This window comes from Piliocolobus tephrosceles, chromosome 10 (assembly GCF_002776525.5).
Source record: "Piliocolobus tephrosceles isolate RC106 chromosome 10, ASM277652v3, whole genome shotgun sequence".
NCBI classification, from domain to species: Eukaryota; Metazoa; Chordata; class Mammalia; order Primates; family Cercopithecidae; genus Piliocolobus; species Piliocolobus tephrosceles.
In genome coordinates, this window is record NC_045443.1 from 47,803,423 (window position 1) to 47,827,704 (window position 24,282).

General features: G+C 41.8%; 1 protein-coding gene and 1 non-coding gene across 3 annotated transcripts in view; both read left to right on the plus strand.

Moving 5' to 3' along the window:
• Positions 1 to 24,282, plus strand: part of DIP2B (disco interacting protein 2 homolog B) — a 260,554-nt gene that overhangs the window by 128,657 nt on the left and 107,615 nt on the right. For both annotated transcript variants that reach the window (XM_023211143.3, XM_023211144.2), the window contains exons 2-3: positions 1,910 to 1,981; positions 17,702 to 17,830. In XM_023211143.3, the coding sequence (XP_023066911.2) occupies positions 1,910 to 1,981; positions 17,702 to 17,830 (201 nt within the window). The remainder of the gene's footprint in view (positions 1 to 1,909; positions 1,982 to 17,701; positions 17,831 to 24,282) is intronic.
• Positions 8,501 to 8,607, plus strand: LOC111542088. Its single transcript, XR_002731431.1, has one exon. It is a non-coding gene; the product is annotated as a U6 spliceosomal RNA (small nuclear RNA).

Sequence of the window (24,282 nt, forward strand, 5' to 3'; positions counted from 1 at the left end):
GTGTGAATATTATCATTGAATAAATTCTTAGGAGTACAGCTGCTGAATCAATTTTGATAGAAACTTGCAAATTAAGAGGATTGTATCATTTTATTTTTCAGCTGTATCCCAATGATTCCAAATCTCTCTTTCCTGAGTTCTAGATCCATAAAACCAACTGTTGATTAGCTGTCTCTTCTTGTGTGTCCCACAGGCCTGTCCTAAGCTTAACTCTTTTCTTCGACCTCACCAAACACACACCTCAAACAAGAAACCAGCTCCACCCTACTTTCTTTCTTTTTTCCTGAGACAGTCTTGCTCTGTCACCCAGGCTGGAGTGCAGTGGTGCGATCTCGGCTCACTGCAACCTCCACCTCCCGGGTTCAAGCAATTCTTCTGCCTCAGTCTCCTGAGTAGCTGGGATTACAGACATGCACCACCACACCTAGCTAATTTTTTGTATTTTTAGTAGAGACGGGGTTTCACTGTGTTGGCCAGGTTGGTCTTGAACTCCTGACCTTGTCTAATCCACCCGCCTCAACCTACTGAAGTGCTAGGATTACGGGCATGAGCCACTGCACCCAGCTCCTACTTTCAACCAGTCAGCAAATCCTGTGGTCTTCCTCTTAATTCATTCACTTCGTTCATCCTTTCTACCACTATATTTAATTCAAGTTACTACTTACTCTTACCCAGATCTCTGTGGTAGCACTGGAGCAACATCTACTCCTTCTGGTTTTTAGTCTTGGTTCCTGACAACACATTCTCCTAGCAAGGGTGAACTTGCTGCAGTGCAGTGTTCTGCTCTAGCCCTTTTCAGTGATCCCTGCTTCCTCTCCACCATCCACTGCAGCATTGGAGGCTGAGGCCAACAGCACCTGACATTTATCACCCTTGATTGCAAATTTGTATCCATCAAACATGCTTTTTTCCCCTCATAAGTGAATGTTAAAATTTTGAATGCTTAAAGTACTTTTTATGCCACAATTTGACTTTTTTTCCTGTTTTATATGTTAGGTTCTATGTAAGGCTTCACGGTAAATAAAGTTATCTCTTATTTTAAAACGTTCTTTTTCAGAAAGCGGTGCTCTGTCATGTCACCTCCCGACATACCTTTCATCCCTCAGCTTTAAATCACTCATTCTCCCTTAACTTCCTCTTGTTTCTCTGCATTTCCTGTTCCTTTTAACCCTGCTCTCTACTCATCCATCTATTCCTGTTTCCTTAGTATCTAGTCCATTTCTTGCCACTTCAACTACAGATTTCCTCCTGTATTTATCAGTTTATCCTTATTGCATTTGTTGGTATATGCACTAATTTGTACATCATACATACTTTTAAATTTAACCTTGTGGAAAAGAGAGCCACGTGAATAAATATTAAGACAAAGCATTAAACTAAGGGGAGAGGATGTGAGAATTTTAGTCCCAGGTTCCAGCACAGGTGTTAGGGTACAGAAAGCCCTTTTAATTATCCCATCCAGAGCCTGAACTTTGTCTTCTCTTACTTTTATGTGGTTCTGTATAGCAATGTAAGTGAATACTTCAGAAAACAGTTGTATTCATTTGATAAAGTGAAACTCCACAGAGAAATCATTCTCAGCCTTGCTGCATTCCATTTTGGGATATCTCAAATACCAAGGAAGCTGGGGATGCCTGGAAACTTGGGGATCTCTGTCATGGTATACAGCATATTGCTTTGCAAGATTGGTTTTGGGACAAGCTCTACAGTATTCTACAGGAAGTCAGCTCCAAGCCTGTGGGAAATCATACATAGCAAAATCCTTGGCAAAGAACCATACATCTCCCCACCTCAACCCCCTGCCTCTATATGGGGTAGTTCTATAACTCTGTAATTAATTTTATTTTTATGGTGGAAAACCACCGAGTAAGAATAATGCATAACCTATTTCTGTTTCTTGCTATTTTAGGGGACATCACCCAGAAGGGCTATGAAAAGAAAAGGTCCAAACTCCTATCTCCTTACAGCCCGCAGACACAAGGTAGGCAATAAAAAATGGTTTCAACTTTTTCAGTATTTTTACACCAAAAAGATGCTGTCTTACAAGACCTCTATCATTTTTTTGTTCCTGTTTTTCCCTCCCTTCCTCACCAGGGGAGAGGAAAAAAACGGAAGGAAAGAAAGGAGGAAATGAATCTTAATTGAGCATCTGCTGTGTGCTAGGCACTTTTAAAAATACCTAAGGTCATCAAATAATTTACACAGAACTTGGGTGGTAGTGTGTGAAAGACTGTGCATAACTGAGATGATTCTGTGGCAGAAAATTCCAAGCCATGGAAACACCACATCGTATTTGTGATGGTGCACAAACCGTGATGAAGAAGAGCAAGAGGGAGGAAGGAAGGACAGATCCAGTATCGAATGGCAATACTTGAGGATTAGGGGGCAGAACCCTAAATGAACTTATAGATTAATTCAAAGCCAGACCCACTACTTCTATAGAGAGACTAGCACATTGTTTATGTATCAGAAAGTCCTGAGTTAATTTTATGCTTAATTCCAAAGGGGTTGCTATAACCTTTGCCTCTAAGCAAGGCTGTCTCTAAACAATCGTCATATTTTTTTGGCCGGGTGCTGTGGCTCAACGCCTGTAATCCCAGCACTTTGGGAGGCCGAGGCAGGTGGATCATGAAGTCAGGAGATCGAGACCACGGTGAAACCTTGTCTCTACTATGAATACGAAAAATTAGCCTGGCACGGTGGCAGGTACAAGTCCCAGCTACTTGGGAGGCTCAGGCAGGAGAATGGAGTGAACCTGGGAGGCAGAGCTCGCAGTAAGCTGTGGATCGCGCCACTGCACTCCAACTTGGGCGACAGAGCGAGACTCTGTCTCAAAAAAAAAAAAAAATCGTCATATATTTAAAGTTACTCAGATTGTGGGATTTCCTTTGATAGCCTATTTCTGCTTTAATCACTTTTACTATAGAGTGTTTTGTGTTTATTTCTGATTTTCTCCCCTCTTCAACCAGAGTGTGTTTCTGCAAGCCTGCTCTTTGTGGAACGAATGGCTTTTTTTTTTTTTTGGCTGAATTATAAATCCCATGAGGACTTTGTATCTCCCGCAGTTCTCATAGTAAGCTTTGCACAGGGTTTATGGTCTATAAATATTTGTTGAATGAACAGTGAAATAAATAAATAAATAAATAATGGTGGTATACCCATATATTTCACTGACGTGCTTGTTTTATTTCCTGTATTGTTCTTGGGAATACCTTCATAGAGAAACTAGTAGGTCAGTACACTGACAGCTAATTTAAGATATCTCAATGAATAGGTGTATGTAGAAATGAATTGAGAGAGAGGAGATGGAAGTTGGGCCAGCGACAGCGAATGAAAAGCCAGCTTTTGCTGAGCAAGGCATGACCTAGGGGTTGAGGAGTTAGCCTGAGTTGCTGCTTGTTGTGGATCTGGCCCATGCCTCTGAAGGCCCAGAGATTTACTTGAGTAAAAGCAAGTAAATCTTTGGTGTAAAAGCAGTAGCTCAGCAAGAGGTATAACTGTAAAAAGGACCACAATTTTTTATCCATAGTCAGGCTACGCAGAAACCAAATCATGTTCAAAAATCAATTTATGAATTTACTATGAGAAATTTTTATTTTAGACAGAGTCTTGCTCTGTCACCCAGGCTGAAGTGCAGTGGTGCGATCATGGTTCACTAGAGCCTCAATCTGCCGGGTTCAAGTGATCCTCCTGCCTCAGCCTCCTGAGTAGCTGGAACTACAGGTGTGTGCCACCACACCCAGTTAATTATTTTTTGTAGAGTTGGGGTCTCACTTTATTGCTCAGGCTGGTCTTGAACTCCTGAGCTCAAGCAGTACTGCCACCTCAGCCTCCCAGAGTATTGGGGTTATAGATGTGAGCCATCACGCCTGGCCTACTATGAGAAATCTGTATGGTCAGCACATTCTTGCCCCATGAGCAAGCCTATAAGGGGAACGAAATCATTTGCTTAGTGAGCATGGATTTGATGAATCAGTTGTTTAATTGCAGTAGGCCAAGGGAGTATGGCATATCCCTCCCCCAGTAGGGATGGCCTTGCAGGTGACCTCACAGGGGAAATAGAAGGCATACGATGACATCTCCTTCAGCTTCCTGATGCCACACTCCCACATCTGTGCCCTTCCATGATTACTTCCTTCCTTCTGGTTAAAAAGATTATCTGTCCCTCCAGGCCAAGGACAGTCCTTCTACCTATGCTTTGGATCCCAACCCCTCCTCCTTTTCCACAAACCTTATACTATCCAATGGCACCAAAGATAGGGCAGTGAGAGCAGTCTACCTGGGTGCAGTCAGTAAGGCACACAGTGTCTGTAGAGAACTTAAAAAACAGTGATGGGCCGGGCGTGGAGGCTCATGCCTGTAATTCCAGCACTTCGGTAGGCCAAGGTGGGTGGATCACCTGAGGTCAAGAGTTCAAGACCAGCCTGGCCAACATGGTGAAACCCCATCTCTACTAAAAATACAAGAATTAGCCGGGTGTGGTGCCGCACACCTGTAATCTCAGCTACTCGGGATGCTGAGGCAGGAGAATCGCTTGAACACAGGAGGCAGAGGTTGCAGTGAAGCAAGATCGTGTCACTGCACTCCAACCTGGGCCACAGAGCAAGGCTCCATCTCAATAAATAAATAAATAAATAAATAGCAATGATGAAAATGACAAACAATTGGTCTGCTTTTTACTAAAAAGTATCACTGTGTGCAGCAATTCTAAACACTGTAATAAAGACCTCTCCTGCTGAGGCAGACAGCTGCATTGTCCCCTTAGTATGCCATTGCTGTCAGGTCCTCATCTCTCTCATACAGTCATTCTCTCTCTCTCATACAGTCACTCTTTCTCAGCCATATTCATCCCTCAGCAGTTCATCATGCTTGTTACTGTCTATTAAAAAAAAAAAAATCCTCCATGTACTTGTCAACCACTTCGATTTTCACCCTCTTTGTTGCCCCTTTCTAATCAAACTGCTCAAAACTGTCTATACTTAACACTATTTTCTCAAATGCTCACTTCTCAGCCCGTTTTAGTTCCTTCTGGAGCTACTGCCATCTAATCTCAGTAGTATTCAGCACCCTGTCTCTCAAAACTCTTATTTTGAATCTCTCTTCTTTTCTTTCATTCTTGTTTTTGTTTTGAGACAGGGTCTGGCTGTGTTGCCCAGGCTGGAGTGCAGTGGTGTGATCTGGGTTGATTGCAACCTCTGCCTCCCAGGCTCAAACGATCCTCCCGCCTCACCCTCCCAAGTAGCTGGGACTACAGGCGTGAGCTCCCACACCCAGCTAAGTTTTGTATTTTTTTGTAGAGACAGGGTTTTGCCATGTTGTCCAGGCTGGTATTGAACTACTGAGCTTAAGCAATCCATCCGTCTTAGCCTCCCAAAATGCTGAGATTACAGGCATAAGCCACCATGCCCTACCCACTCTTCTTATTTTCTTACCCTTCACTTCCTGCTGCTCCTAATCTTTCTTACAGGCTCATTTTTGTCTGTTAAATGTTAGATTTCTCAAGTTAAGGACCAAGACCTCTTGCCTTCTCACTCTGTATCAGTGGTTCTCAAATTGTAGCAAGCCCTCAGAATCACTGGAGGGCTTGTTAATACACAGACTGCAGGGCCCCATTTTCAGGGTTTCTCATTCATCTGGTCCAGGATGAGGCCTGAGAATTAGCATTTTTGTTAATTTCCCAGTTAATGTTGAGCTTGGTGGTCCAGGGACCACACTTTGAGAACCAGTGCTGTATCTCTCTAAATTATTTCAGCCACACCTGTGACTTTAATTGTCATTCAAATTCAGATAACTCCTAAATATGTATCTTCAACCCAGATCTCTTCCGAGCCCCTGATCCATAGATCCAACTGTATACTTAACATCTTCACTTATATACCTTAAAGGCGTCACCATTTCAACATATCCAAAATTTAAATTTATGACTTCTCCACCCTACCTCTACCACCGTTACTAACCCCTCCATACACACATTCCCCAGAAAACCAACTGCAACCTGCCCCTGTGCTTCTAGTTTTCCCTTCTGAGTAAATACAACTCACATTCATAAGCCCAGCAAGTTACAGGCTTAAAAGTCATTCTTAATGTCCCGGTCTGCCTTCCCTTCTTTGGTTACCAAGTCCTGTCAGTTTTCTGTTTCTTCTTGAGCCAGTTTTGGTAAACTCAATTTTTTTTTTTTTTTTTGAGACGGAGTCTTGCTCTGTCACCCAGGCTGGAGTGCAGTGGCGCAGTCTCGGCTCACTGCAACCTCTGCCTCCTGGGTTCAAGTGATTCTCCTGCCTCAGCCTCCCAAGTAGCTGAGATTACAGGCGACTGCCACCACACGGCTAATTTTTGTATTTTTAGTAGAGACAGGGTTTCACCATGTTGGCCAGGATGGTCTCAATCTCTTGACCTCATGATCCACCCGCCTCGGCCTCCCAAAGAGCTGGGATTACAGGCATGAGCCACCGCGCCTGGCTCTAGTTCAAGCGATTCTTGTGCCTCACCTTCCCCAGTAGCTGGGATTACAGATGTTGCCACCATGCCCAGCTAATTTTTGTATTTTTAGTAGAGACGGGGTTTCACCATTTTGCCTAGGTTAATCTTGAACTCCTGACCTCAAGTGATTTGCCTGCCTCAGCCTCCCAAAATGCTGGAATTACAAGCATGAGCCACTATGCCTGGCTCAATTTTCTTCTTCTTAAAGCACATTTTTTAGTAGCCAAATACTTTAGTGAGGGTCTCTCAGTGGTAAATTCTTTCATTTTGTGTTTTTCACTTTATTTGACCATTTTGTTCATTAACAATGTCCTTCCCAAAAAGGGGTGGGTTGTAGGGTTGGGTAATTTATGTTATATAGATTCCATGTCAAAATAAGAGATTACCCTTTGGCATATTTACCCTATATGTCTTTGTAAATGTTGAAGGAAGCCATTTAATTTGACTTTTTCCCCTCCCTAAATAGAGAGAAGGTCTCACTGTGTTGCCCAGGCTGGTCTTGAACTCCTGAGCTCAAGTAATCCTCCTGCCTCCACCTTCCAGAAGTACTAGGATTGTAGGTGTGAGCTACCACATCTCCCTAGTTTGACTTTTTAAATGGCATTGGAATGCAAATTTAAACTTTATTAAAGTTTAGTAGAGTCCGGCTGGGTGCAGTGGCTCACGCCTGTAATCCTGGCACTTTGGGAGGCCGAGGCGGCCAGATCACCTGAGGTCAGGAGTTCAAGACCAGCCTGACCAACATGGAGAAACCCCATCTCTACTAAAAATACAAAATTAGCCAGGTATGGTGGCGCATGCCTGTAATCCCAGCTACTTGGGAGGCTGAAGCATGAGAATTGTTTGAATCTGGGAGGTGGAGATTGCAGTGAGCCAAGATTGTGCCACTGCATGCCAGTCAGGGTGACAGAGCGAGACTCTGTCTCAAAAAAAAAAAAAAAAAAAAAGTAACATTCTCACTACTATCTTTTTATTTATTTATTATTATTATTTTTGAGATGGAGTCTTGCTCTGTTGCCCACGCTGGAGTGCAGTGGCGTGATCTCGGCTCACCGCAACCTCCACCTCCCAGGATCACGTGATTCTCCTGCCTCAGCCTCCTGAGTAGCCAGGATTACAGGCACGTGCTACCACACCCGGCTAATTTTTGTATTTTCAGTAGAGACAAGGTTTCACCATGTTGGCCAGGCTGGTCTCGAACTCCTGACCTCAAGTATTCTGCCTCCCTTGGCCTCCCAAAGTGCTGAGATTACAGGCGCGAGCCACTGCACCTGGCCTAATCACTAGTGTCTTTTTAAATAAAAAGTTAATACTGCAACATTTTATTACTGGGATTGTTATGTGCACATGCTCCTTACCTAAAAATTTAGTGAGTGATTTTATTTCTTAAAAAAAAGAAAAAAAAAAAGTAAGACCAGGCACGGTGGCTCACACCTGTAATCACAGCACTTTGGGAGGCCGAGGCGGGTGAATCATGAGTTCAAGAGATCGAGACCATCCTGGCCAACATGGTGAAACCCCGTCTCTACTAAAAATACATAAAGTAGCCAGCGTGGTGGCAGGCACCCGTAGTCCCGGCTGCTCAGGAGGCTGAGGCAGGAGAATGGCGTGAGCTCGGGAGGCAGAGCTTGCAGTAAGCCAAGATCGTGCCACTGCACTCCAGCCTGGGTGACAGAGTGAGACTCCGTCTAGAAGGAAAAAAAAAAGAGGAATTAGAGATAGGGTCTTGCTATGTTGCCCAGGCTGATCTCAAACTCCTGGGCTCAAGCAATCCTCCTGCCTCAGCCTCCTCAAGTTCTGGGATTACAGGTGTGAGCCACCTCTCCCTTCCTTGTGAATGGTTTTTTTGTGTGTGGAATTGATTTGTAGTTATCTTGGGTTGCATATTTATGTATATTTTATATTTCTTTTCTCAAATGTTACATAAATCTTTAAAACAGGACTTCAGAAAAAATTAACAGTGTAACAGGAAATATGGAAGATAACGCAAGTTTGAAGAAAATATTTAAATAGTAATGGAGCGCTTGCTTTGACAGTACATATACTAAAACTAGAACAATATAGAGAAGATTAGTATGGCCCCTGTGCAATGATGACATGCAAATTCATGAAGCATTTCATCTTTTTAGAACATTAGGCCCAAGTAATATGTCATTGTGTAAGGAAAAATAACATACAAAAAATAAAGTAAACCGAAAAAGAAAGTGGTAGAAATTTAGTGTGGACAAGTTTGGTTAATATTAAGCATGGATGGCTGGGCTCAGTGGCTCATGCCTGTAATCCCAGCACTTTGGTAGGCTGAGGCAGGATGATCACTTGAGACCAGCCTGGGCAACATAGTGAGACCTCATCTCTACAAAAAAATCAAACAATTTGCCACGTGTGGTGGTGCACACCTGGGATCCCAGCTACTCAGGAGGCTGAGGCGGGAGGATTGCTTGAGCCTGGGAGGTTGAGGTTGCAGTCAGCCATGATTGTGCCACTGCATGCCAACCTGGTTGACAGAGCAAGACCCTGTCTCCAAAAATAAGAAAAGCTAACTTCATTCAGTAGCATCATAGGGATTAGGTTCTAAAGTCACTGTATGGCAAAAAGCTGCTTCAAAATTACCCTAAAAATCACTGAAACCTCCCAGCATTGGAACTGACAGTTGTTTCTTTAGTTAAACAAGAGCCAAGGCTTATCTGGTATTTAAGGACCATGCTGTCTTTTAACAATAGATTAAAATTTATAAGATTAAAGATGAAAAATTCAGGGCCTCAACACGCTCCCACTTTGAGAGGCATGGAAGAAATGAAGATACGGCAGATTCACACCTCCCATCTCCTGGTCATTCTGAGCTGTCTGCTCTTTGAAAGGAATGGCCCACAGAACATCTTTCAGTAGTTGGAGGCTCCTGTGGCCAAGTCTAAAGCTTCCCACATGCCTCAATGAGCAGACTTCCAGGGAGAAGCGGCCAGAAAATTAACTCTCTCTTTTGGCATGGCCCAAGGAATTGAAGTTTCAAACCACACGCATTCTGACTTCTCTGTAAATTAGTCACTCTTGGCCACTCTTCGAGTTGCAGGAAAATGGAAGATTTTGTGGAGAAAGGCAATTTCCCTGTGCTGATCCTGTGGTCTAATCTTGAAGATATTTTGGATAAAGTAACTGATAATTCCAGCTAGCTTTAATAGAAAAAGAGTTCATTCCAAAGTTACAGGGGTTACTGACAAAATCTAAGGACAGCACATATTTACTGAGTGCCTGCTGTGTTCCAAATACTGTTTTGACACGAAGGAGACAGCATGGGACAAGACACTGGCCAGAACCTACCTGGTTTGCTCCGTCACTCTACTTAGGGGTTTGTTCAATTAGGGGAGGCATGGAGAGGCCCTCCTTGACCAGCCCTATAAATAGTCCCCACTTCCATTATCTGAGTTGCATTTTAAAAGAGCTGTCTTTGGCCATCCCACAGATTATGGTCTGTTTGTGTGTCTTATTCACCTACTGGAGGAACATTATTTTTTATTGTTTTTATTCTTCATGTCCCCAGTTTCTATCGTTAGTGCCTGATATATAGCGTCCTATAAATGTTTGCAGAACTAAAAAGAGCATTTAGATTTTCTGGCATTTTCTTGAGTAAACATCTATGAAGATAAAAGTGTTAGGTAATACAAGAAGCAGGGCACTCTACAGATTGTAGAGTGGTCTCTTCTTGTAGATTGATCATGGCAACTTGTCTGTACCCTCAATAGGTCTTTTAATTTAGACCTACTAAAACCTCAAGAGGCTGTGCAGAGTATATCAATTCTCAAATGATATTCTAGCATTTCTTTAATTTTTAAATGAAGTTGGTGCATCTGTTTTAAATAATACTACAAGATTTGTAACAACAGAAATGAACAGAAAGAAAAGGAGAGGCAGGGTACTGCTCATTCTGTTTTGTCTTAATGTATTTGAGATTATTTGTGACCTTTGTATATTTGATTTTCTTCCTTCATCCTCTAACTTGCTTCTGTCTTTCACTTCATTTTTGAAGTGAATCATGTTTATCTCCTGATTCAGAATAAGATCTTACCTTTTATGTTTTCTTTGTTGGCCTGTATGTTTCTGTATTTTTTTCCCCCCGGACTCCTGCCTACTTATTTTTTAGGGATAAATCATAAGTTTATGAAGATAGTTATTAATATTTGTTGATGTTCTTTAGCTTGTCTTGATAAGAAGTTCTGGTGACCCAAAGGTTTTTCCCAAACATGGATTCCTTTTGTGATTGCTGCTTACTGTGCTGAGTGGCAGTCCCCGGTGTTGCAGTTCCTACAAGTGCACTGCACTTGGCAGCTGCTCCATGCCCCTTTCATTACAGTTCTTCTAGGTTCAGTCCTGCCTTTGAAGTTGTTCAAGGGTGCGAGTGTGACCAAATTAAAATGAAACAAAGGAAAACCCTTGTGTTTTATTCTCTCTATCAAGCCTCTAATAATGCCTCCTGGAATAGTCTGTAACCCTATTTTCCTTAATGTCCTTGTGTAAGTATATGAAGATAGTGAGAGGCACACATTTTTGCATACAACTTATATGAATTGGAGATACACAAATAAGCAGGATTTTTAGGTAAACTTTAAATGGCTATCTCAACATTTTTGTGTTTCTTTTTCCCAGCCAACTACTATTATTGGTGGAGGTGAGGAGACAGATAAGATCTTAATTATTTATTTTAATTAAAATACTAAATGCTTGCAATATGAAAGACCAAGGACCAGTTACTACAGGAGATACAAGATGATTAAGACCAGCCTCTGACTTCAAGTTATTTACACTGTAGCAGGAGAGATGACAGTTACACAAATGAGGACCACAAAAGAGAGTAGAATAAGTACTATAAGAGAGCTCTAAACAAAGTACTGTGGAAATTCAAAGGTACGTGAACTTAAAGCCAGTTATTGAAATCAGGAATAGCATTTTGGAATGCCACAGAATATTTCCAATTATAAATACTCAGTAAGCAATGTGCCTCTGTGTGTGTATGTATGCATAGGGTTTGAGGAGTGGAATCTATTTTGTTTTATCTATCTCATTTTGATTTACAAGTTCCTTCCCAAATGAGGCTCATAGCATAATGGAAAGAACATAGAATCTTTTTTCCAGTCCCCATTCTGCTTTCATTTGTTTGGTTTGGATAGTATTAGAATCCCTATGAATAGGAGCACACATTGCAATTATATCTGCCCCCATATATCTCATCAGAAGGAAGTCCAGTATTTTCCTCTTGGGGCTTCTTTTTCCTCCCAAATTGTCTGAGAACCTTCAGGAATTATGTAGGCAGTGCAAAAGGAGAGGTGGTAGATCCAACTTTCACACCCAAAGGGGAAAGATCCCCACAGTCTGCTGTTTGCTTTCCATCATCTCACAGGGTGCTGCTGAAAACTGGTCCTCACTGTGTGACCAGCCAGTAATGCTGAGCCTGTTCTCTGCATCAGCTACTGTGATGCATTATGGAGGAGGAGCCAGGTACTCTACTTGGACTCGTGGAGCAGAGCTCCTAGTGTTGGCTCTTTTAGCCTCATGCACTACCATTTTCCTGATGTCAGGTGGCCAAGGAAGCTCTGGGTCAGGATCTGTTGACACCTACCGCTTAACAGACCCGGAACTCCCAACCCACATTCCTTACAGAGTCTGCCCCTGGAAAACAGGCAGGTGGCCCCTTTTCCAGATTCCAGACACCAGCACTCTCATTCCTCTCTTGCCTTCTCTAGGCAGTGAGGTTAATCCTCTTCAAAGGAAGACCGTCCTCAATTACTCACAGCTGCTCTAGCCTCTCAATCAAGGTACATTTACCATCCTTCTTGGATGGTGTGGGAGTGAGGGCCCTATAATGATTCAAGGTGATTGTTGACTCACTCTCACTGTGGAAAAATTCAACAGGCATCCTGCTTCGTTAATAGTATCTATCACATGGTGCTGTTGTGAAGATGTAATGAGATGGTAATAGGCAAGAGCCATGGAAGTATTATTGATATTCTGTCATTCCCTGTAAATCTCTTCAAAGGCTGCCCTCTCGGCTTAGGGCAAGTGACCTGATGCCACTTTTCTAGTCCAGTCTCATTTTGTAACACTCTACCCTTTTGCTGTATCTTTAGCCCCACTGGTCTTATACTTTAAGGCTTTTCTCCTTCACTGGGCTTCTACAAACACCATGCTTTTGAATAAAGTGGCTTTTCCTTCTCTCTGCCTAGTTAAGTTTTGCATCACTGTCTCCTTTTAACAGACATTCATCTTCACTGAAATTCTAATACAAGTTAAATCCCCATTATGTGGATTAAGAGACCCTTGTTCTTTTCCTTCTTAGCACGTATCACAAGGTCAAAGGTATACACATGGTGACCACTTGTTTAATGTGTTTCTTCTCTGGACACTAGCACCAACGCATCTGTCCAGGCATGTCTGCTCTGTTCAACTCCCGGAAGTTGAACTATTAGGTTCCTTGTTCTCTGAGCCCATCCTGTTTCACTCTGTTACTCTTGCAGGTGAGAATATCTGTTAAATCATAAGCAGAGTTAAAAGATAACATGTGGAGGCTGGTGGCTTCCTTCCATCTTCCTGAGTGGAAATGTTGTGCAGTTTTATGCTACTGAATACCATTTTTTTCAGATTATCATCCTTACCATATTCAAACATTAGAAACATATTAGACTCTGATGTATTTTTCTGCCAAGGAACAGTAAATTATATACATGTTGGTCATTGAGAAGGAAGGCTTTGTGTTTTTGAACCTAAAATGTGTACTTTTTATTGTTACTAAACCTTTTAACATCATCACTATTTAAACATAATGGTGACCCCTAGTGGATGTTCTGCATAACAGACTGAAAGATCAGAAATCCCCTACCTGAATGAAGCTCTTGCTTTGTAATAATCAGCAAGTTGTCTTTTTCTTTGGATCTCTATTTTATTTTATGCTAGAATTTGGATGTCATGAAGAAGACTTAATTGGTGAGTCTGGCAGCTTCCATTCCAGCACGTATTTGTATTTGTCTTTGGTTTTAAGCATAATTCATTCTATAAGCAGAACAACGAAATTGTAAAGAAATAGAGAGTACCTCAATCCAAATACGTTAGGGATTTTTTTTTGTCCCATCTGACCCTTATAATTGTATATAAATAGTTTTTACATACAGTTATAATTATATTGTGTACATAATATTTTGTGTTCTTTTATCACTTGGCATTACTTTATTTGGAATGAAGTATCTGCATAGTCTACATATTTTTCATTTTTAATGGCATATAGTATCTCATTATGTTGATACATGTAGTTAAGTTTCATCTTTGCTTTTAGCTTTTCCTTACCATGGCAGTTAAACTGTGTATATCTTATTCAAAACACAGTAATCTGTATTTTTAGCACTCCAGGTAATTTCTGAGATCTAGTTGGAGTGTGAAACCGTGGTCGGGGAATGATTTACCTTGAGGCAGCATCTTGCCTGCCCAGCTGATATTACATATGCTGTTAAATAATGCCCTGCTGTCCTCCCATGCCCCCATACTCCTTCCCTCCTCTTTTTGATGAGGCCTGAGATATAGGTTGAGTAGCCCTTATCTGAAATGCTTGGGACTAGAAGTGTTTCAGATTTCAGATTTTTAAAAAAATTTTTGGAATATTTACCTTATGTACCAGTTGAACATCTGAAATCCGAAAATTGGAAATTAGAAATGTTTCAAGGAACGTTTCCTGTGAGCATTAGACAGGAGCTCAAAAAGTTTTGGATTTGGGTGTTTGGGGTGTTCAACCTGTATGTTGTTTTCTGCCTCCATTCATGATAAATCATTGCCCTTGCAAGTGAGCCAAGATGGCAATAAATCTCCACTTTTTTTTTTTGAGACAGAGTCTTGCTCTGTCACCCAGGCTGGAGTGCAGTGGCACAATCTCGGCTCACTGCAACCTCTGCCTCTGGGTTCAAGTGATTCTCCTGCCTCAGCCTCCTACAGGCCGAATTGCTGGGATTACAGGTGTAAGCCACTGCACCTGACCTAGTCAACACAATTTTTAAAATCTAACCAGGACGTACATTTCTCCCTCTTACTCCCAAATATGCATGGATTTGTCAGTTGCTTTCAGGGAAAGGACAAGGAAGTCATTGATTTTTAGAAAGTTGGAAAAGCTGGCCAGGAGTGGTGGCTCACGCCTGTAATCCCAACACTTTGGGAGGCTCAGCGAGGCGGGCAAATTACTGGAGGTTGGGAGTTCAAGACCAGCCTGGCCAACATGGTGAGACCCCCCCCCCATCTCTACTAAAAATACAAAAGGGAATTAGTTGGGCATGGTGGTGGGCACTATAATCCCAGCTACTCGGGAGGCTGAGGCAGGAGAATCGCTTGAGCCCAGGAGGTGAAGGTTACAGTAGGCAGAGGTTGTGCCACTGCACTCTAGCCTGGGCATCAGAGCAAGACTTTGTCTCAAAAAATAAATAAATAAATAAAAATAGGAAGTTGGAAAAACCTACTCAGTGTCATAATTTAGGAAGCTGACAAGTATTGTTTTAACTGATTTTGGGTAGGGATCTGTTGTACATGGTTATGACCTTATAATGAAGAAGATCTGATAAAATTTAAATTTTATTCTTTATACTTAACTATTTTCTTGATATCCTGTGGTAAACATCAATTTTACATTCAGAAAAAGAGCTTTTCTTAATTACAGAAAACTTGTAAAACCTGTGGAAAAATATGTAAATTATCCAAACTCTCATCACCCAGGATAATTTCTGTTAATATTTTACTGCATTTGCTTTCAGCATTTTCTTTTTTTCTTAAGGCAGGGTCTTGCTCTGTTCCCCAAGCTGGAGGGCAATGGTGTGATCACGGCTCACTGCAACCTCGACCTCCCAGACTCAAGTGATCCTCCTGTCTTAGCCTCCCAGGAAGCTGGGACCACAGATGTGCGCTACCATGCCCAGCTAATTTTTTTTTTTAAGAGACAGGGTCTTGCTATGTTGCCCAGGCTGCTCATTTTCTGCCTCCATTCATGATAAATCATTGCCCTTGCAAGTGAGCCAAGGTGGGAATAAATCTCCACAATTTTTTTTGAGACAGAGTCTTTCTTACTTTTGATTGGTAAAACTAGAAAATGTAAACAAGGTATGGAAAATGTTAAGAATTTAGTATAGCTATTCTGTGAAATAGATTCTGAAGAGAATTTAGGTTGATAAAAAACTTCAATTATAATCCCAGACATTGTAAATCTGTTTCTGAAACATTTTCTACTCGGTTAATATATTTTCTAATGAAAAGCTCAGTTAAGAGGAACCATCATGGCTCAAGCCTGTAATCCCAGCACTTTGGGAGGCCGAGACGGGCGGATCACAAGGTCAGGAGATCGAGACCATCCTGGCTAATACAGTGAAACCCCGTCTCTACTAAAAAATACAAAAAATTAGCCGGGCGAGGTGGCGGGCGCCTGTAGTCCCAGCTACTCGGGAGGCTGAGGCAGGAGAATGGCGTAAACCCGGGGGGCGGAGCTTGCAGTGAGCTGAGATCTGGCCACTGCACTCCACACTCCAGCCTGGGTGACAGAGCGAGACTCCATCTCAAAAAAAAAAAAAAAAAAGAGGAACCATCAAAAACAGCATTTCCAGATCCATAAAAGCATATTAGTGGAGAAGACCCTAAAATATACTCTTCCGTGTGTGTGTGTGTGTGTATGTATGAGCCATTTAAAGAAATAATGGTTTTGTGGGCCAGGAATTTGGGCAGGGCTAATTTCAGTGATTATTTTGCTCTATATGGTTGCCAGCTGGGGTCATTCAGTGGTTGTCTTCCCCCTCACGTGGTAGATGGGCTGCTCTGGACAGTCTAAGATGGCTCATTCAAATGTTTGCTGCCTTGACAGGGCAGGTGGAGGGCTGGGCTCAGCCAGGACTATTGACTAGAGCCCCAACACATGACCTTTCCAGCATGCTACCTGCTTTTTTTTTTCTTTTTAAACGATAAAACATTGTCATTATGAATCTCAGTTCCGGTAATACTTTGATGCCATCAGTGTTTACTGGGGTGTGTAGCACTGTTGCCTGTACTCCCCAGACCACTGCTTTGAGTCTTTTTCTCCCCCCCCCCCCCTTAATTTTTTGGCCTTATAGGCTGATTCTGAGCTGGGGTCTGGAGCAGTACATTTGCTGTGTAGACGACATCTTAATATACTGGGCACTTAATTTGCTGTGTGGAAGCTGCCTTGCTGGGCATAACTAGGTGCTATTTCAGAAACTTAAAACAAGCCTTAAAGAAGGAAATCCTGCAATATGTGACAACATGGGTGAACCTGGAGGACATTATGCTGAGGGAAATAAAGCAGTAACAGAAGAACAAATACTGCATGATTCCACTTATATGGGATATCTAAGAGAGTCAAGCTCATAAAAGCAGAGAGTAGAATGGTGGTTGCCGGGGGATATAGGGAGCGGGAAATGAGACATTGCTGTTCTGCAGGTATAAAGTTTCAGTTATCCAAGATTAGTAAGTTCTGCTTTATAACATCGTGCCTTATTAATACTAATAAGATATTAATACTACTGTATTTTACACTCAAAATTTTGTTAAAAACGTACATCTCATGTTAAATTTTCTTATTGTAATTTTTTTAAGAAACAAATTTGGAATTAATCATTTGAGATAAAAAGGCAGGAAAACATCAGAACTTAGTGTTTTTCTGTTTATTTACCCCATCCCTATATTCTTGATAAGACAGTGTATTTTGGGAGGGCAGAGTATGGGGACAGGGCAGGGTCAGTGATGAGTTCAGTTGGAAGAAGGGCTAATAGACTTGAAGCTGTGCTTGCATAATCACCCTGTTTTTGCTTGAATTATGTTTATCTGGAGTGACTGACGGTATAGTAGCTAAGGCTCCCCAAGCTATTCGTTGTCTCACTGTTTAGGATTGGGGGTCATATGCAGTCAGCTCCCCATCACTGCTGCCTCTCTTTGGAGTCTCTAGAATGGCTTTTTAATTTACATTTGTCTTCTGGCTATTCCTCTCTTATCAGCCTGTTGACATTTAAGGCTCTACGATGATATTTTTTAGTTTGGATGTCTTTGCATCATATTTATGTATTTATATTAAAACTCTCTAGCCCTTTGCTGTGAATGGGGTAATAGTACCTAGCTCAGAGTGTTGTGGGAATGCTTAAAGGGCTTTAGAAAATGTTAGCTATTACTGTTACTGGATAACCATCTTTTAAACTTCCTTTTTTAGAAACTGATTCAGCAGTACAGAAGGAACTTAGAAACCAGACACCTGCTCCACCTGCAGCTCAAACTTCTGCTCCCTCTAAGTACCACCGAACTCGATCTGGGGGAGCCAGGGATGAACGATATCGATCAGGTGAGGAGAAGCTGCAGAATGACCAGCTGAATCGTTTTCCTTACAATAGTATGAACTGTTTATCCTGAGAGCTTCCAATACTTGTTTCCCCCCCCCCCCCCCCCCATGAGGCAACAACAAGTCTATATTAACTCATTCACCAGTCATTTATTTTGTGCCCGACTATGTGTCAGGTATAGTAGGTACTCAGTAATTTGCTGGAAAGGGAACAGTACCTAAGACTGTTTCCAGCTAGGCAACATGGCTCACGCTTGTAACCCCAGCACTTTGGGAGACTGAGGTGGGCAGATCACTTGAGGTCAGGAGTTTGAGACCAGCCTGGCCAACACGGTGAAACCTCGTCTGTACTAAAAATACAAAAATTAGTGGGGCATGGTGGTTGGTGGGTGCCTGTAATCCCAGCTACTCAGGAGGCTGAGGCAGGAGAATCACTTGAACCCGGGAGGTGGAGCTTGCAGTGAGCTGAGATCCCACCACTGTACTCCATCCTGGGCGACAGAGTGAGACTCCGTCTCAAAAAAAATAAAGACTGTTTCTGCCCTCAAGGAATTTAACAGTTTAAGAAGAGACCAGACAAGCATGCAAGCACAAAGGCCATGTGAATAAATAAATAAATAAGAAAGTGGAGGGTTGGGTCTCGTGGGTGGTACTGGGAGAGCTCAGTGGATTCTATTGGAAGAGGCAGGCCCTTCTGTGTTTGCCAGAGCTAGAGCTATTGCGTAACTGGTCTCTCTTAACTGATGGAGCTGAAAGAAAACTCTCAATGAAGTTTCAAATTAGTTATTTCTTCTAACCCAAAAAGTACCACAGGAAGGGAAGGAGCACGGCATGCCTGTCTGGCAGCAGGAGCATACTCCTGCTTGCACGGTGCTCAGGACCACCTGGCGGCCAGTACCAGGTGTGCAGCTTTGATAAGCAGAGGAGCAACTGGTAGATCGCTAGAGCATGTGTGGTGCAGCAGGCCCTTCCGATGCCCACTTCCTGTCCACTGCACCAAGAGTAGTCTCTGCGGCACATTTCTTGTTTTAAGAAGTGGCAGAATTAAGCAAAAAGACTAATGGAGATATTATTTATTTTCTTCACATTTTTGTCTTCTTCGTGCTGACCAAGGTTGCCTTAACATTTTCTTGAACTGAAAAACACAGTCTGTATCACATCCTCTCAAAAACTGCTTTAGAGAAAATGAGGAAAGGACACAGTTGAAGAGCTGCATCAGCTATTTTGTGAGCTGGTTTTACTAGATAGATATTTTCACACACAGAAAGAGAAAAGGATGAGAAGTGTCCAGTCAAGGGAAAAAAAATAGAGGTGGTAATTTTATACCTAAACTGGTCTTGAGTGATCAAGAGAGGCTTGCTCAGAGAACAAGACATCTAAGCTGAGTCATGGCAGACAAACAAGAGTTAGCCAGGGAAATAGTGTTCAGAACTTAGAATGCAAGGGCCAGAAAGAGGTGGGAGATGAGGCTAGAAGGATTAACAGAGACCAGATCTTGTGGGATCTTGAATGTCACTGAAGGATTTTCAGTAGAGCAGTAACATCATCAGATTTGTATTTGTTTCAGTAGCTCACTCCAGCTATAGACTGGAGTGCCTTGGCACAGGGCCTTCCATGTCTAAGAGCTAAACAGATACTTTGCAGAAAGAAGAGAATAGAAGTATTTACTAGTAGGCCAGGTGGGGTGGCTCACGCCTGTAATCCTAGCACTTTGGGAGGCCAAGGTGGGTGGATCACTTGAGGTCAGGAGTTCGAGACCATGCTGGCTAACACAGTGAAACCCTGTCTCTACTAAAAATACAAAAAAATTAGCCAGGCATGGTGACGGGCGCTCGTACTCTCATCTGCTCGGGAGGCTGAGGCAGGAGAATGGCGTGAACCCGGGAGGTGGAGCTTGCAGTGAGCCGAGATCGCGCCACTGCACTCCAGTCTGGGCGACAGAGTGAGACTCCGTCTCAAAAAAAAAAAAACCAAAACACGTAGTAGTTACTAGTTAAGGAAAGGATTAGAGAAAGGGAGGGCTGGAAGTAGCAAAGCATTCAGGTGCTCCCCTTTGTTGCCAATCACCTAAGCCTGATTTTCCAGCCACCTAGTGTTGCCTTTTGAGGCTGGAGCCCAGGTTCAGCAGCAGCATGCTCCAACCTGTCCAGAAGGGTTTTTAGCCTTCACAGCTTTCATCCCTGGCCTTCTGGGAGTGTGTGTGTGTTTTACCTTCCTTTTTCTTTGTTTTTACAGCATGTAATAAAGGATTATTAAGGGTCCAGAAGGGTGATTTTCAACATTCTGTATCCAAGCCAATCAAATGTGAAAAAGTTTTTTGTGAGCTTATTTAGTACTATAAAATTTTGAGCTTCACCTGTTAAAACCCAGCTGTAATCTGTAGTCCCTGCTCTTTTGCACCATTGCTTTTTGATTATCCCAAGTATTAGAAGGCATATGCTGTGGATCAGATACTAGTCAGCTGACTGTGGAGATTGTTGGCTAGGTGCTGGTGTACTGGAGAGTTTTTAACAGTTGTATGTTCATCTCACTGGGAGTTCTTCTGTGTGTATGTGCATGTGCGCGCGCGCGCGCGCGTGCGTGTGTGTGTGTTTAAAGGATAGTAGCAAGAAGTAGGCCAGAATGAGGTGAAGTAGGGGAGAAAAAGTGATTTAGAAACCTTGAAGATATTGAAAGCTATGAGGGTCCTGCAATCCTATCAGGAGGGGAATGTGAAAAGAGGATGCAAGCATAGACTTTGGGTGAAAATCAAATTTTTCAGTGTATTAGGAATTGCTCAACTAAATAGCGAAAGAAAGCTCAGGATGTGAAAGAAATTGAGTCTCTGAGAATTCGGGCTTCTCCTAATAAGAAGAAATCAGCAGGGGTGGCTCGTACCTCTAATCCCAGGACTCAGGGAGGCCGAGGCAGGAGGATCATTTGAGAAGAGACCAGCAGCAGCTGCAGAGGTGGGGCAGATAAGTAGTGGAGATTGATGGGAGCTGAACTTATATCTGCTTGCTATTGCAGTCATAGAAAGGGTTACATTTACATGTCATGTGCAAAAATAGCTGAAGAATGTAGGGTATGTTTAATAAAAATTGCAACAATTCGGAATAAAGTGATGGCTACATAAGAAGGATTTTATATTAATGCTGGTAAGTGTAATTATAAAACCCTTTCTTATTTGATGGAGGCTTATTAACACCTAAAACATTTCAACCAATCATAATTAAATCTAAATAGGCTTAGTGTTCACATTTCAGACACAGTATAAAGAACTTACCTTTATTCAGAGTTTAGATTATCTGACCTGATTCCATTCTTTGTGCTTTAGCCAAGAGGGAGCTTACATTTCAAGTATACTACCTTATTAGTATATTTCTTTTTCCTGCACATCCAGGCATGATGCACCTCCATACGCGTAGTATGGTCTCAAATGTAGAAAACACAAATTAATGCCTGAGATGGAAAGTGATCTTATTTTAAGTCATTCTGACTCTCTTGATGTTAATCTCTTGAGAAGTTAGGTACTTCAAACAAAACAACAAAAATAAAACAGGACGTTAGGGGAGTATTTGTATTACCTTATTCAGCTCAAACATGAGTACTGGAAAATGATACCCAGCTTCCACATGCTTCTGGGAGAAATGTCCAAAGTCACTTGTGTCTGGGGACTGAACTCTGGAAGTGACTTCTTTATCAAAGATCAAGATGAATTGTGTGTTGTTGAATGAGTCAAATTCAGTTAAGAGAGCTGCCTGTTGTTATCAATAGGAGTCTTTGCTAATAGATAACTGACCATCTCTTTTTGACACTGGTGTATGGGTCAGGGTTTATCATGTTAGAAAATAGTTGGGTGGCTTGATTTGTTTTGTGATCTGTTGCTGTGAATGCCTGTGACAGGGAAAAACATGCTCTGTAATTACTAATTATCCAGATGTTACAGGCCTTCTAAAGCTTTCTTAATGTGAATAATTCCCTAGCTTTGTCCAGTTTGCCATTACATGTTTCATATCACATATAAAAATACTTTGGAAATGTACTCTTTTTAATTAGTAAATTAAAAAATTTGATTTGCTGTTGTCTGTTACTTTCTCAGTAGAAGTGATTAATCATTTTCTAAGATAGCTAGGAATCATTTTTCCTTCTAATATAAGGAGGACATTTTTCTCACTTTTAACATACCTAAAATCAGAATGTTTTATACAAGACGACATCATAGATTCAATTAAATATGCAATCGTGATTGAACTAAGTAAATTCCAAGGATGCTACAATTGTATAATCAGTATAAATGCAGTATAAAATTATTTCATTTCAGAGCTAAAAATAAGTTGGTAATGTCTTAAAAGTAATAGCCCAACAGTTTGGCAATATCTTTAAAATTTTAAATAGTCATGTTCTTTATCCAGAAATTTTGCTTCTAAGAATTCATTTTATATAAACAACTCGTGTGCATAAAGATATATACATACATATACAAAGCTGTTTGTTGTGGTATTATGTATAGTCCAATGGTTAAATAAGTCATAGAATGTTCACACAATAAAATTTTATGAAAGTTAACTTGAGGTAGATGTATTTGTGCAAATATGGAAGGATGTACAACATCCTTTTTTTTTTTTTTTTTTTTGAGACAGGGTCTCACTCTGTCACTCAGGCTGGAATATCATGGCTCAGTGCAGTGTCTAACTCCTGGGTGCAAGCAGTCTTCCTGCTTCAGCCTCTCAAGTAGCTGGAACTGCAGGCACACGCTACTGTGCCAGGTTAACTTATTTTATTTTAATTTTTTTGAGATAGAGTTTTGCTCTGTCGCCTAGGCTGGAGTGCAGTGGCACGATTTTGGCTCACTGCAGGCTCTGCCTCTTGGGTTCACGCCATTCTCCTGCCTCAGCCTCCCGAGTAACTGGGACTATAGGCACCCACCACCACGCCCGGCTAATTTTTTGTGTTTTTAGTAGAGGCGGGGTTTCACCATGTTAGCCAGGATGGTCTCGATCTCCTGACCTCGTAATCCGCCCGCCTCGGCCTCCCAAAGTGCTGGGATTACAGGCGTGAGCCACTGTGCCTGGCCAACTTACTTTATTTTTTGTTGAGATGGGATCTCACTTTGTTGCCCACGCTGGTCTCGAACTCCTGATTTTAAGCAATCCTCCCGCCTTGGCCTCCCCCAGGTGCTGGGATTACAGTGGTGAACCATCTTGCCTAGCCCAAAATATACTTTTTAAATAGTAAAGGCAAGACAGTATGTAGCATATAATCTGATTTTTATAAATAATATGTTTATACTTGTAATATTTATAACATTATTATGTTATAATAATATAAACATATGCTACTATGTTTATAGACATGGAGACCTGGAAAAATATATACCAAACTATTGAGGCAGGATTATTTTTGGGAAGTGATGGGTCTAGGGAAAATTTTTACTTTAGCATTATATATGTTTAGATATTTTTGCAATGTGTATTTTTTTCAATCTTTTATTATGGTAAAATAACATAAAATTTATGCATATTGTAAATTTTAAAGATAGATTTTAAGATCTTAATTATTTTATTTATTTATTTTATGTATTTATTTTGAGATAGAGTCTCGCTCTGTTGCCCAGGCTGGAGTGCAGTGGCACGATCTCAGCTCACTGCAACCTCTACCTCCTGGATTCAAGTGATTCTTCTGCCTCAGCCTCCCAAGTAGCTGGGACTACAGGCACGTGCCACCACACCCAACTAATTTTTGTACTTTTAGTAGAGACGGGGTTTCACCATATTGGCCAGGCTGGTCTCAAACTCCTGACCTCGTGATCCATCTGCCTTGGCCTCCCAAAGTGCTGGAATTACAGGCGTGAGCCACCGCGCCCTATCTATTATTATTATTACTTTTAAGACAAGAGTCTCACTCTGTTGCCCAGGCTGGAATGCAGTGGTGCTATCTTGGCTCATTGCAACCTCCACCTCCTGGGTTAAAGTAATTCTCATGCCTCAGTCTCCCGAGTAGCTAGGATTACAGGCACATGCCACCACACCCAGCTAATTTTTGTATTTTTAATAAAGATGAGGTTTCCCTATGTTGGCCAGGCTGGTCTCAAACTCCTGGCCTCAAGTGATCCACCCACCCTGGCCTCTCAGTGTGCTGGGATTACAGGTGTGAGCCACCATGCCAGGCCTAGTTACTGTTCTTAATGACTTTTACTCTAAGTATGGATTCTTCTGATTTAATGCTGGGAGCTAAATGCAGTACTAACTCGCTTTGCCACCCTAATTGTGAACTTTTCTGTCTCTGTCCAAATCTAATCTCTGATCTGGTGATGACTGGCACTGGCACACCAAGATCATTTTATTTTTGATACATTCCTCATGCTGTAGAAGGTAAGTTGAATTCAGTTCAGCAAGCATTTATTGTAAATTTCCTATAATTTGAAAAATGTTAGATTGCTAGAGAAACCTAGATGAAAACACAGGAGTTTTTCT